Source organism: Prorops nasuta, unplaced genomic scaffold (genome assembly GCF_024137725.1).
Source record: "Prorops nasuta isolate Cenicafe-Biocafe unplaced genomic scaffold, Cenicafe_Pnas_1.2 PNAS00020, whole genome shotgun sequence".
NCBI classification, from domain to species: Eukaryota; Metazoa; Arthropoda; class Insecta; order Hymenoptera; family Bethylidae; genus Prorops; species Prorops nasuta.
Window position 1 is genome coordinate 1,011,961 of NW_027116817.1, and position 14,975 is coordinate 1,026,935.

The 14,975-nt window shown below is 35.1% G+C and overlaps 1 protein-coding gene across 1 annotated transcript; it reads right to left on the bottom strand.

Annotated features, from left to right (window-relative positions):
- Positions 1-5,962: 5,962 nt before the first annotated feature.
- Positions 5,963-14,527, bottom strand: LOC136780760 (uncharacterized). The gene is made up of 2 exons (XM_066739317.1): positions 13,990-14,527; positions 5,963-6,171 (listed from the first exon to the last, which is right to left on the bottom strand). Exons 1-2 carry the CDS (start codon positions 14,525-14,527, stop codon positions 5,963-5,965), a joined length of 747 nt encoding a protein of 248 aa, XP_066595414.1.
- Between the last annotated feature and the right edge of the window lie 448 nt (positions 14,528-14,975).

Consider the following 14,975-nt stretch of genomic DNA (forward strand, 5'->3'; position numbering starts at 1 on the left):
GTGCATAATAAAGTGGAGAAAGTGAAAAAACAATTGACGAACACCCCACTAGAATGTAAAAATTATCGATCTCGCGCGATAATACATTTGCTATTTATTTAATTAATTTGGCTATTAGATTAATTTTAAAAATAGCAAAATCCTTTTCATTACAATTCCAAATCAATTCAATACAAGTATCATTGACTGAATTGATGGAAAGAGGGAGAAGATAGAATGAAAAGGAAAGTATCAAAAGCTAAGATGTCACGCGACTGCACTGATAATTTAATAGGAAACACATCAAGGCATTTTCTTTCTACAAACGAAGGTAAAAAGAATGATTTAAAATCAATTCATTGATGACAGAAAAAATTAAACTTACCCATTTAACGTTCTCCAAGTTCCTTTACACCGAAGTTTTTGAAAAAGCTTCAAACTGGCTTCTCAATGATTTCCAGAATGTACACTATCATTGATTTTGCATTTAAGAACTCGCGAATTTAAGCAAATTAGGTGTTAACCTACGTTTCTTCAAAACACCGGTTAATTTGACACTTTTTGAACTGTTTGAAGTAGGCTGAAAAGAGAGACACAGAGAGATAGAATAATCAATAATTCGTTTCGACCACTCTTAATCACCCTACTTCAAACAGTTCAAAAGTGTCAAATTCACCAGTGTTTTGAAGAAACGTAGGTTAATACCTAATTTGTTTAAATTCACAAGTGTTTAAATGCAAAATCAGTGATAGTGTGCTTTCTGGAAATCATCGAGGAGCCAGTTTGAAGCTTTTTCAAAAACTTCGATTTAAAGGAACTTGCAGAACATTTAATGGGTGAGTTTAGTTTTCTCCTTCATCAATGTATTGATTTTGAATCATTCCCTTTAGCTTCGTTAGTAGAAAGAGAATGCCCTCATGCATTGTCTATTAAGTTATCATTGCGCTCGCGCGATATCTTAGCTTTTGATACTTTCCTTTACATTGCGTCAACTCGCTCTTTCCATCAAATCAGTCAATGATGCTTGTACTGAATTGAATTGAAATTGTAATGTAAAGGATTTTGTTATTTTTAAAATTAATCTAATAGCCAGATTATAGAAATAAATAGCAAAAGTATTAACGCACGCGATCGATAATTTTTACATTCTAGCTGGGTGCTCATCAATTGTTTTTCACTTTCTCCACTTTCCATTATGCAGTTAAAGTCGTTCGAAAAGGACTGAATAAGGGTGATTTTTAAATAGAAATAACTTTTAAACCTCTTGAACGATTCGAACGAAATTTTACACGTACACTCAGTTTGTCACCCCGAACCTCCAGTTACGAGAAAAGGCGGTCGTTTCGTTACACCCTGTATTCCTCGCTACAATCATCACTTATAATTTCCTCACAACGTTGCATATTTGTATTAATTTGAAATAGTAATTCAAATAATAAGTTCATATCTCTTTTAATTTCATTTAATATATTGTCACTACAATTGTATATAACTTTAATATTAACCATTGAAATATTTTTTCTTCAAAATGTCTCCTTTACTTTAAACTGTTAAAGCAGAGGATGAAACAAAAATCTAATGAACTGTTTAGAGCTACTCAAGTATTTAAAACATTTCCACCACCAACTACCTTAATAAAAGACACCCTTTCAACAGAAACGTTGGAAGTGTGTGTACTTAACATTCATATTTTATTTCTTTTGATGGAATTACACCCTACTTTAGATAAGCAAACACATATCATCATCATCTTGCTAAACGATGATACCAAAATCATCGTGAGAATCAACGGAATAGAGTTTCAAGGCAGAAACGTTTAAGGTATAACACATACACATGCTTTTAATAAGAGAAGAAGAATAATTTTATTAATAAGCCTTTGTCGTTTAATTCTTAAATATGATATATATTAGAAAGATTTGTATGAACGATGTATGTTTCGGATGTACAAATACTTTTGATGCTTCAGATATACAATCATACGCATGCTTTTAATAGAAGAATGATTTTATTAATAAGCCTATGTCGTTTAATTCTTAAATATGATACATATTAGAAAGGTTTGTATAAACTATGTATGTTTTGGATGTTCAAATACTTTTGATGCATCAAATTTCAGCAAGAGAGAAGCCTGCTTTAGATACAGATATCTTTGACGTATTAAATATCAGCACGTGATGAAAATTTAGTATCTCTTATACACTCCACACTGGACCTTAACGTATAACGATATGTCTACGTATGGTGAAATTGAGATCTTCAGCAAGATCATATTTTTTTTTTTAAATATTAATTTGTATTTTATCCAGATGATAGATCTTTACAGATATGTTGATCGCTAACACATTGAAGATCATCAAAATGTCCTTGAATGATTCATGCATATTCTTTTAATAGAGTCATAATTTGATTAATCAGCAGTATATCATCTTACTAATCAGTGAAAATGACATATTAAACATCTGCACACGTTTTCAACACAAAATTATTTACCCCCTCCATCAACAGTTTTTCTATATAAATGGATTCGAACAATAGTGAACCAGCTTCAATCTGTTCAAACTCTAGTTAGTGCATCGACCGCACAACCTGCAAGAATCTTCAGATCAGTACTTTAGTTAGTGCATCAACCACAACCAGTAAGAATACTCAGATCAGTTTATACCTCAGTCTCAACTGATAAAGAAAGGTAGGAATATATTATTCAAATATTGTTTTAATTTTCGATAATAATAATAATAATATTCTTCTGCAATAAAGGGTCTAGATAAAATGGCATTTTTAACTGGAGTTAATGCATTCGCTTTCATCCCTGAGAAGACATTTGTTAAATTAAACGGTCTCGAGGAAAATAAAGAATATGAAATAATTGAAATGATGAAAATAAAGACTAAATATGGAATGAGAATAATAGCGAAACTATCAACGGAGGATTGGTTTTATCTCCCTGCCCGGATGGTTGCCTTACTCGAATCGCAGGATCAGTTTACGGAGCTGATAAATGCAGCATCAAAAAATATTTTGATCATGAAATATTTAGGTGGGAAATATAATAATTTAGAATTTAAGATTAAACAATAAGTGATTTGTATAATAAATGAGTGAATAAATGCTTTATATATATTTATTAAAAAGTGCTTTATTTTTTTCTAACCTTACATATCTAACTTACATTTCTAACAATATTCGTAAGCGGATTATAGTCTACAATTTTATCATGTATAATTAAACAATAGGCTGTAGTATTACTCGGAATATTTTTCCAACACTCGATTTCAATCTTAACGTCGACCGTGCCTGTTTTAACCGACTCGTTCTGATGTGAACAATCAATTACAAAGAGCGGACCGTATTGCAAGAAGTTTAGGTAATCGAGCATTGGTTTCGACAGTTTTTCTCCAGCATAATATGAGTGGAAAAACTTTACATACATATCATAGAGTACGGAGTAGCGAGATTTCGTGAAATCAGTGTCGAGACGATCGTACGGATAAAACTCAGAATTTAAATAGACTTTAACATCACGTACATCGCAATCGCTAAATTTAAGTACATTCGAGTATTGATCGTTCTTCTTATTTTTTCTAAACGCCAGTATCACGTATCGAGGCTTCTCCAATTGTGTAGCCGCTTTCACAGCCCATGTATGTCGCTGTGTTTGAGGTAAAAGGGGATATTCGTAGAGCTCCCAGGAACGAAAAGCCATGGTGAGATTTTTATTCTGCTCGATAATGCGTAGAAATTGTAGTTTGGTAAATTCATTTAAAGTTACGTGAGGCATTCTCCATTGCACTCGGTGCAGTTCAATCCCAGAATCGGTAAACTGATTCGAAGAAAATATTGAATTTATATCATTACCCGCTCGTATCAGAACGAGCTCATGGCGTGCATTGATAACGACACGTTTGTAATCTTCGCAGAATCCCAATAGCATATGCAGGGGAACGCAAAAGCTGAATGTGTCAGCAACATTTTCACGCTCTTGAGTGGCAACGAACCAGCCAGAATGACGTAGACTCATACTCTCTTCACTGCTTAAAGATATGAGATTCTTCATACTGGTAGTGATACCAACGTTTTTTCACCGATCAATCTCAATACCGTTCAATTCATAACGAATTTCATCGAACAGAAATGCCATGGAATTAGCGTCGAGCATAACTTTATCCGTCAAAGGTGTAGTAGCAGCACGAGTACCTTCAATCAGCTTCCCCTCTATGTAGAGGTAACTACCACTGGGCAAAAGAATCAAATTTTGCTGTTGTATTGGGATACGAATTTCATCGCTATTTCCCAATGATGCATTCGCATACGGATTGTAAGCATGTATTTCCAATTTAGTGATGCGGTTGTCGTACGCAGGCTGTGCGGTAACATTCAATGGATCCATGATTTCTTTTCTTCACAGTCAGACCCAATGAGTGTAAAAAATCTATATTTTTTCTTGTCAAAACTTTTTTGCCACCGATCACGTTTTTCCCTATTTCGCTCTGAACTGATGTATTCAGCTCTGTTGCAGCTAATTGACTGATTGGTTCATCGAGTAATGTTGGTTTATAATCGTCGGTATTCTTATAAATCAACATCTTCTAATGTGTAATCGTATGGTGATTTCCTCCTTTCCAAAATTTACAGGACGATTGTCTTGATCGAGAATACGTAATGTGAGACGATCGATTACCCTTGCAATGACTGGCAAGTAAATGACGTTCTTCGGTGTTTCAGAGATTTTATAACCTGGTGGAACGCTTGGGAAAAATTCGTGGATGACCTGTTGTGGTCTACCGTTCGTATATGCACCAGCGGTAATGTTACATTCGATACGTAGAATATTTACTTTTAAAATATTCACAGGTTCGTCCGATTCAGCCCAAGTGTTTGGTAGGATTACGCGGTCCGACGAAAATCCTAGCAGAGAACCAATATTATTAATTTTTGTAAAATCAATAGAATATTTACACATTATTTCACTTTTCAGTGTGTTATTATTGGCATGCAGAATAATAACGTTATCATCATACGGTAACTCCAACCGCATACGCAAGTATTCATTTATCGCACTCAACTCATAACAGCCTGTAGGTATGGTTATTAGTTTATTTTTACCAAAGTAAAAATTATTATTCGTCCATCTACATTGGCGATCGAGTAGAAACTTTGAAAATCTACGAGCCCCAGCTCATAGTGACCGTCATCCAGATTGATCGGTGGGAAAAAATTTGATTCCAACACATGACCGTGTCCTGATAGCGTAAATGTTAAAGACATTTCGTCTGTTCTCTTAGAAATTTAACACACAACTGACCACAAATGCTCGTATCATACGACTGATATTGGTCATGATTGTAATAAATTGTACTAAGCGGACCGAAGTACCGAACAAGTTCAGTCGGTGGTTTCAGATTACCGAAAGAATCGAAATACTTTACAAGATTATTGCATTTAACGTAGGCAACCCAGTGAGTGCCTGGACCATTAGAATCGTCAAGGTTAACGATTGCACATTCATTAGACCATGGACCGTTTCGTGGTAGACTTGTACGCATAAAGACTCCACGGAAATTCGGTATATCACGACATACGTGAGATAATTGAATATTACTTGTAGCACCAGATCTTGGTAGACCGTGTACAGTTACTTTTTTGTTCGTTTCTTTGACATTGATTTTTTTGCTACCCCTCCTCCGCTTCGTTTGTACGGTGCGAGATACAGCCCCCGTTCACCTCTTGCAGTTGCTTCTATCATACGATTGTGACGCTGCATTTCTTCCAACTGTTTTTTCGCAGCTCTGGCATCGTTTACAGCTTTCGCTATACCTGATGCTCCACCTGCTAGTGCTCCCACCGCACCTAGCAGTGGGAGCAAAGGCAACAAGCCGCCCCGTTTTTTTACAGCACTATTTCCAGTTTTTCTCACTGCTGCTTTCCTCACCATATCTGTTTGTAATCCTAAACCAAGTTTACGCTTTGCGTTCATAGACGTTCAGACAGCTGTTCCTGCAGCACGCTCACCCAAGGTTGCGTCAGCAGCTGTGATACGTCTACGTGCACGTTTTGCGAGCACTTTATCAGCTTGATGACGCTGCGACAAGTCTTTGTATTGCGAATATGTGATATCGTGTTCTAGACAGGCTTCATCCAACTGATTCACACCTCGATCACCGCGTGCTAATCGTTCTTGAAGTCGAGTTCCTGATCCACAGTAATTGTATCCCGGTAAATGAAGCTCAAACGGTAGTTTGTTTATTGTTTTATTGAGAAATGATCCACATCCAACGCACGACATGTATAACAATCTTTTATCAACGGTGGTAGTCCATCCGCATGAGTAGTATTAGGTAGATTAAAATGTTATAAACAATAGCGATATTTTTGAACCTCAGGATCTGCACGAATATGCTTGGGTAATTTATTCCAATATCTGTCAATACTGTGTGAAAAGTATTTTAAAAGTACAATTTTTGGTACGTATTCCAATTGATCACTGCTTAACTCCTCCAAACTTGTAACATCCAACACAAATGCAGGCATAATGAAAACTGATTCAATTCTCAGATTTCATGCCTATAAATAGCTCGTGCAATTACGATTTAACCTCACAGTCGTTCGAGAATGCATTTCGTAAAGCAACCATTAAGTATCAATATCTCTAATACCGATTATCACACTGCCACCGTTAGTGATATGAAACGTCATGGATCTTTGCTTCCGTCAACTATACGCTGTATAGTTTGCGGACCCTCAAATTGTGGGAAAACAAACGTATTGCTAAGTCTTATTGAGAGTCCTCACGGTGTAAGATTTGACAACCTGTACGTTTACTCGAAATCGTTCCAGCAACCGAAGCACCATTACTTGGAACAGCTATTGACAGATATGGAGGAAATTGGTTATCATCAATTTTCAAATAATAGTGAGGTTATAAATGTGACAGATGCATTACCAAATTCTATCTTTATATTTGATGATGTGGCAAGCGATAAGCAGGACAATATAAGAGAAAACTTTGCAATGGGTCGGCACTCGAGCATCGATTGCTTCTATCTTTGTCAGACCTATGCCAAGATCCCAAAACATCTGATTCATGACAATGCAAATATGATAATCATTTTTAAACAGGATGGGACTAACTTGAAGCATGTATACAAAGATCATGTAAACACTGATATGACATTTGAAAAATATTGCGAATTGTGTTCAAAGTGTTGGCAGGAAGATTATGGATTTTTAGTAATTGATAAGGACAGTGGTATGCAAAATGGTCGATATCGGAAGGGATTCAATGAGTATGTAACCATCGAGTAGCATAAAGCATCATATCAGTGCTGGAAAGTGTTAGTTTAACGTAGTGCATTGAACAGTGTAAAGCTTTTAATTACACAAAACAGACCGGTTACATTATTAAGCAAACCAATTATACAGATAAAAGGGGCCCCTTGGATCGGTAAACCGGTCGGTCTAATCGTTAAAGAGGTCGGTTAACCGCTAAACCGGTCGGTCGAACCGCTGAACAGCTCGATTGAACCGCTAAACAGGTCGGTCGAACAGCTAAACCGGCAGGTGAACCGTTGAACCGGTCGGTCGAACCGCTAAACCGGTCAATCGAACCGCTGAACAGCTCGATTGAACCGCTAAACAGGTCGGTTGAACCGCTGAACCTGTCGGTCAAACTGCTAAACTAGTTGATTGAACAGCTTTAGAGATCGATTGAACTAGCACATTGACTGCTTAAACAATTAAAAGTTTTCAATAAAAAATGGATGAAAACTCACTACTTAAGAAGATTGCTGAAACGAGTGAGGTGATTCGTGAAAAACATCGCGCACGGAAATCGGAAAGATCAATGGTGGAAAGTAGATTGAATGAAACTTTTAAACCAATAGTTGATCCACTGAAAAAACTAGTTATGCAAACAGATAATAGCAATGAAGAATCTTATGAGTTAAACATTGATGTAAATCATGATAAGAAGCGGAAACGTTATCATACTTCAACCCCTAATAAGTATATTATCAAGAAAAAAAAGAAATTACATAACAATGACGGTACTCTTACAAATAAATCATTGATTATCTATGATGATAATGATGAAAAATCTACTTTTGATAAATCAATATTACCAATGAAATCAATGCCAGAATCTACATCATTACATTTAGAGCCTGGACAAGAATCTGCATCATTACATTCAGAGCCTGGACAAGAGTCTGCATCATCACATTCAACATCAAGACAGGAAACCTTAGGATTGCTCAAAAAACAAATAAATCATTCCATAGATTGGAGATCATTTCCACCTATTGCACGTTATTATATGCAGTTGTTCCTTTTCGGTAGTAAAGATCAAATCGATCATGGTTTCGGAGTTACATTAGATGAAAGGAACCAATATGTGATGGGAAGATGTACATTTGATATTAGTCATGAAGGTGATATTTTAATTGATAAAAAGCGCTATATTGGTACGAGAGGTCTTTTTGAATTAATCTTCATGAAAGAGCCTGATAGAAAGCTCTACAGCATTGATGACAAGATCATATATAAGTAAATCCTTTAACAAACTAAATCATATAAAAGAGGAAATGATAGTTACCAACAGGTTCAAGGGAATAAGGGTCCAAAATATAAGAAAATTATTCAACCACTAATTTACAATAAAGTACCATCACAACGAGTGATAGCTGGTAGTGGATTTATGCGTGTTACTGATGAGCCTGTAAACTATATACATTGGAACGATCCTAATGAATTAGTTGATCGATTGCGACTTTTAATTGCATCAACCACCGCAAGTCATACAAACCACCATAATGAAATACAGTCAATAATAGAAGAGTTGCGTGAAGAGGATCTTATTCTATAAAAGGGTACAGTTTATAAACATTTTCTTCAGTTGCGTACCATACGTCAATATGTCAATTAACAAATTTGGTAGTGGTTTTAACGTAAGGAAAGAATTTAATATTGGTACATTAAATGTGACTAAAAGAGCACTGGATTTGAATAATAAAAAAATAGTAAATTTGACTATTGATTCTGATAATAATACATGTGCTGTGAATATAAAGTTCTTGCAACACAGTTTAGCTAAATTGGAGGAGAAAATTGAAGAAAGAATAAATAAAAAAATACAGGAGATTGAGTCAAAACTTTTACAAACAAACAGCAAGATTAATGATGGATCCAAAAAGTGAATGTTTAGGATGCATCATACATTTTATACTCATGATAATCGATTGCTTTCGAAAGAAAAAGAATCATGAGCGAAAAAAAGAAACAGAAATTATATGTGCCTGGGGGAAAGGTTGTAAAAAGAGAATCAGGGAAAATCGTGAGTGAAGAAAAGAAACAATTGGTGCAAGAGTTACATGTCCCTGCGAGAAGAAATTTTCCACGACGAAAAGTCATAATACGTGGTTTCGATGATCTCTGGCAGGCTGACCTTGTTGATATGCGTTATTACGTTGATACTGGTCATCACTATATTCTGACAGTGATTGATACCTTATCGAAGTATGGTTGGGCAGTAGCGCTTAAGACAAAAAGTGGTAAGGAAGTGACCACAGCTATGGGAAAAATTTTAAAGAGTGGAAGATGTCCCAAAAATTTGCAAACTGATAATGGTAAAGAATTTTACAACAACGAGTTTTAACTGCTCATGAAAAAACGTGGAATAAATCATTAATCCACGTACAGCACGTTAAAAGCGTCAATAGTCGAACGTTGGAATCGAACGTTAAAAACCGAAATGTGGAAACGATTTACACTGGATGGTAGTTACAAATGGCGAAATATACTGCAACAGCTGGTAGATGATTATAACGCACGAAGACATCGTACTATAGGAATGCGTCCCGTTGACGTGAAACTTGAGCATGCTAAGCATCTGCTTGCTACTGTATATAGCAACATTAAGATCGTTGGACGGACCAAGTTCAAGGCCGGTGATTTCGTGCGAATCAGTAAATAAAAAAATGCGTTTGCTAAAGGTTACACACCGAACTGGACTACTGAAATATTTCAAATTGCAAAAGTGCAAAGGACAAATCCTGCCACGTATCTACTTAGAGATTCTCGTGGTACAGACATACATGGCGGATTTTATGAATATGAACTTTTAAAAACAGCTAATCCTGATGTATACTTGGTAGAGAAGTTATTGCGTAAGAAAGGAAATAAGGTATTTGTAAAATGGTTAGGAATGGATAAAACGCATAATTCGTGGATAAATAAGAATAATGTTTTGTAATAATAATAATAATAATTTATGTAATATAATATAATACAATAAATACAGCTATTAAAATCTAGTCTTTTAACCTATAATGTCCCCAAGGTAGAATCGCTACGCAACCGGGTGTTATGTGACGCTTATCGTCATACGGACTGAGAGCAATTTTTCGCAGAGTAGTGGAAAACACCTTGTACAATTTCGAACGAATTAAATTTTGGTTACGGGACTGTACGGTGAAATTATCCAAACAATCCTTGTAGTCGTCAAAGGTTATGCAAGAGACACGGTAGTGTCTCGACGGCAAGTACATAAAAGTAGAAAAAGTCATGCCTATACCGCCGTCGAGGCACTACTCTCTTATACAGCTAGTTGAGGCGTCCCAATTTTCAAACCGATTTTTCTACGTGAATAATCCATTGCCATTATTTAAGTAAAGCTTTTTTTAAAATAGTTTTGAAAAAGCTTTCATTTGCGCCTAAGAACATCAAAATCGGTTCACGCAGTCCAGAGATCTCATACTCTGTTAGCTATATATATATCGAAAATAAAATTTTCCTTCATAATCTTCTTCTTCTCCAGCCAGAATGTATGCCTCGGGCTGAAGTTGGTCGCTAAGAAAAATGACGTCATTTTCACAACGCTTCCAACATAATATACTCAACGATCAAACTATATTGTTGTGAACTGTCAATTCGGCGACTATATTGAACTGTGTAAATTGTAATGTGAGGTTATTTTTATTTAATGCAGTGAGGTTATTCATCGTGTTGCGATATTGCATCTGTTAATTTCTACAATCACAAATAATTCAATTAACAGTGACTGAAGGATTCGCGAATTAGATAAGTATAACAATATATTTTACAATACAGGATGTAGTATACTTTGTGGTACTTTGTGGTATTTCTTTTTCAGATTAAATTAAGACAGAACATATTCATATTCATTGATGAGGATAGAGCTGACTGGATTAAATAACATTAATATTTACAACTCTGTGCCTATGAGAAGTATACTTTCAACATTAATGTGCATCGGTCATTATCAGGAGGATATTAATTGAAAGAAATTGTTAAGGTAATCATATGCTAAACTTTCAGGTATTGAAATCATTAATCAAATGCATGTTTTGCTTTTTGTTTTCTTTAATCTGATATTGATTGTAACTATCCGATAGGTTATATCATATATATACGAACAAATATTTCAGATTAAATTATGGCAATGCTTATTTTAAAGATATGAAACATTCCAAAGAATCTTCATTTACGTAAAATACAAGTTAACCAGTATTTGGATTTGAACAAATTATACGATAGTAGATGTTTACAAAAGATGCGAAGACAACCAAATATTACAGAAGTTAGGTCAACAAGCAATAAAGAAAATGGAGATGTGGCAAAATCAAATACTGGTAAGTAACTGAGATGCTTCATGTTGCTTCAAATATTTATTTTCTTTGAAGATTAAGATTGTTAAATGATGAATTTGATTTCAGGCTTACTCATAGTGTTATCATTTAATATTTTACAGTCACTGTGGAAGTGTCTTATAGCAAATGGTAATACTTGTGCTTTGACATAAATACATTTGGTACAATAGAGTTAAAAATCCAAGGAAGAAGGTTCGCTCACATACTGACTATTGGAGTTGAATCAACAACTGGGCTTTTCACTCCTGTATTCTGGTACTTGAAACAGGCAAAGATGAAAGCATGGAAAGATTGGCAAAGTAAGAATAAGCCAATATTCAGAAAAACGTCATCAATTGCTCAGCCATAATTTAAGGATGAGACTCATTGGATGAAATTCTGAAAAATTGAGTTAATAACTATTAATTGTTTTCCTCTGTTACCTATGCTAGTATTCTAGGCCAAAGGCAGTATACTGGTCATTGGTATGGATGAAAAAATGCAATGTTTATTCTCAATTGAAAGTCAGTCCAAAAATTAATGGTTTCTACTCCATTTTGTAGCACCAGAAGTCCGACCAGTTTCAAAAGTGTATAGAAATTAGCGAAACGAACATCTGAGGACTCTGGCACAGGAAATGTTATAAGGATAGAACATACAGTGAATAAATTTGGGAAAATGAAAGCAGTATATCTAAAATAGAGGCTTCCATTGCATTAATTTGTGTATTTTCGAGTTTATATTGATGAAAAGAAAATACAAATGGCACTATTTTGCTTGAAAAAGAGCCCTGATTCATAGTTGATATTGGGAGTAACAGTTAAGAAAAAGAGATGAATTTCTAACCTAATCCTTAAAAGTGAAGGGCTTGTAGATGATTTTGGGTATACAATTTTGGAATTAAAAATCACATACGTGATGAAAATTATAACAAAATCATGTAGATCTGTAAATATGAAAAGAATTCATGATTGCAATATTTAACATATGATGGGGCATACGGTGAATAAATTTAGGAAGCTGAAAACTATATATCTAAAGAAGAGAGGCATCCATTGCAGGAGTTGGTGTATTTCCTAGTGTATATTAATGAAAGGGAAATATAAATGGCATTAATGTGATGGAGAAAGTGCCATAATGCAAAGTTGATATTGAGAGTGACAGCTAAGAAAAAGGTGGAAAAATGAGTCAATTCATGAGAAAATACTTGAGAGGGAAAAACTTGCAGGTGATTTTGGGCATACAACTTTGGAATTAGAAATCACATAGTTGATGAAAATTATAATAAAATCATGTAGATGTGTAAATATAAAAGTAATTCAGGATTTCAATATTTCACATGTAATAGAGCATACGATGTGTAACTTCAGGAAACTGAAAGCAGTATACCTAAAAATCATAGGCTTCCATTACATTAACTGGTACATATTTTACAGTTTATATTAATGAAAAGAATATATAAATGTCACTAGTTTATCAGGGAAAGAGCCATAATGCAAAGGTGATAGTGAGAGCAACAACTAAGAAAAAGGTGGATTTAAAGGTAAATTTAGAAATAAATTTTTGAAAGCGAGAGGCTTTAAGGTGATTTTGGTTATAGGATGTTGAAAATATAATTCAAACAGTCATTGAATCCTATGTTAAATGCATCTAAAAGTGTAATTATGATAAGAACTCATCATTGTAGTATTTTGTATTTTACTTATTAGATTAATAAATTAATATCTCGAATTGAAGCGTTACATTATGGAACGATCACAACATTGGAAAATGTTTTGTAAGATTGAATTAGTTAAAACAATTTTTTAGTTTTAAATCCTATATTCTTACAAAACGTTATAAGATCCTACAAAAAACAAGCTTCGCTTGTAAAAAATGGACGGCAAGTACATAAGTCGTATCTAGCATGATTAATATATAATAATATAAAATATTTTAATTAAAAAAAATAGTGAAATCCAAATGTTAGGCAAGTATAAATTTTTACCATGGCGAAAATTGAAATTTGGAAAAAAGTAAATAGCAATACAAAAATGACTTGCCGGGCCCGTAATATCCATGTGTAAGTCGTTATCTTGCTATATAAGCGTTGTTTCTCGTAAGTTATAAATGTGGCTATTTAATACGACTGCACACAACGGGCCCGGCAAGTAATTTTTGTATTGCTATTTACTTTTTTCCAAATTTCAATTTTCGCCATGGTAAAAATTTATACTTGCCTAACATTTGGATTTCACTATTTTTTTTAATTAAAATATTTTATATTATTATATATTAATCATGCTAGATACGACTTATGTACTTGCCGTCCATTTTTTACAAGCGAAGCTTGTTTTTTGTGGGATGTTTCTATCGATAACAGAACCTTTGACCCCCTTAGCCTTTTTGGTAATTTTCGTACAGTCCTGCACCTTAAAGGTATACATTTTCGCTCTCTGTCCAACGAACTCGGTCATGATCTTTCCATTGTTCTCGTCCTTCATTAGCCCAGGCACTTTTTTATTGACTCGAGGTAAGCCGTACCGATTATCAGCAGGGTAATCGCTGGTGTCGAATTTGACCAAATCACGTTTCCTGACCGAGTAAACATCATCACACTCGATACTGTACACTAGACTGTCCGTGTCGGTATACATCGCTTTACATTTACTTCCGAATGTAGGAAGCATATAATCGTAATGGAATTCATACAGACAGGTCTTTGAAATGTCTAAAATGCTCATGCCTACGTACACCGGCTTATCAAACTTCGCGGATAATTTCGACAATTGAATAGCGACCAAATTCTCTTTAAATATCGCACGACTGTGAAAATTCGGTTTGGAAATCAACGCTTCCGCCCCGTATCTTCCCTCCCACTTGGTTACGAGCCTCACGTCAACTCTATTCCTAACATTTTCCATAGTCTTACCAAATACTGCGTTGTTCATTAGCTTGAAGAGATTCTTCTCGAAATCGTTTTTTGAGGCTGTCCGCAAGCGTGTATTTAATTCGATATACGACTTCAGCCAGGTGGACTGCTGGAACTTTAAACCTCGATAAATGCGTTTTATGACGATACCGTTACGTATACACTGCTGTAGAGCACGGTAGTGTATCACATAACGCGTCTTATCGTAGACGGTTGCGAGCAGTTTCTCCTGGTGTGAACCTGGCGGCTTCTCACGCACCGGGCAGAATGGTAGATCGGAGTGTTTGTCGTGAAGCTCGCGTGGATATTCCAAGTCCACCTCCAAAATATAACCTTCGGACGAATCCTCGGACATATTAAGGATGTCGAGTTTGGCAGCGTCATCGATCCATTGGAAACCGTGGGTAGGCAACGGTTGACACATTGCCCATCCATATAGA

Excerpts from the sequence above, each read along its gene's own strand:
- LOC136780760 (XM_066739317.1), bottom strand. The coding sequence starts at position 14,527 with ATGGAAAATGTTAGGAATAGAGTTGACGTGAGGCTCGTAACCAAGTGG. Across the intron at positions 6,172-13,989 it reads AAAGGCTAAGGGGGTCAAAG|GAACTCGACTTCAAGAACGA; the intron begins GTTCTGTTATCG and ends ACTGTGGATCAG.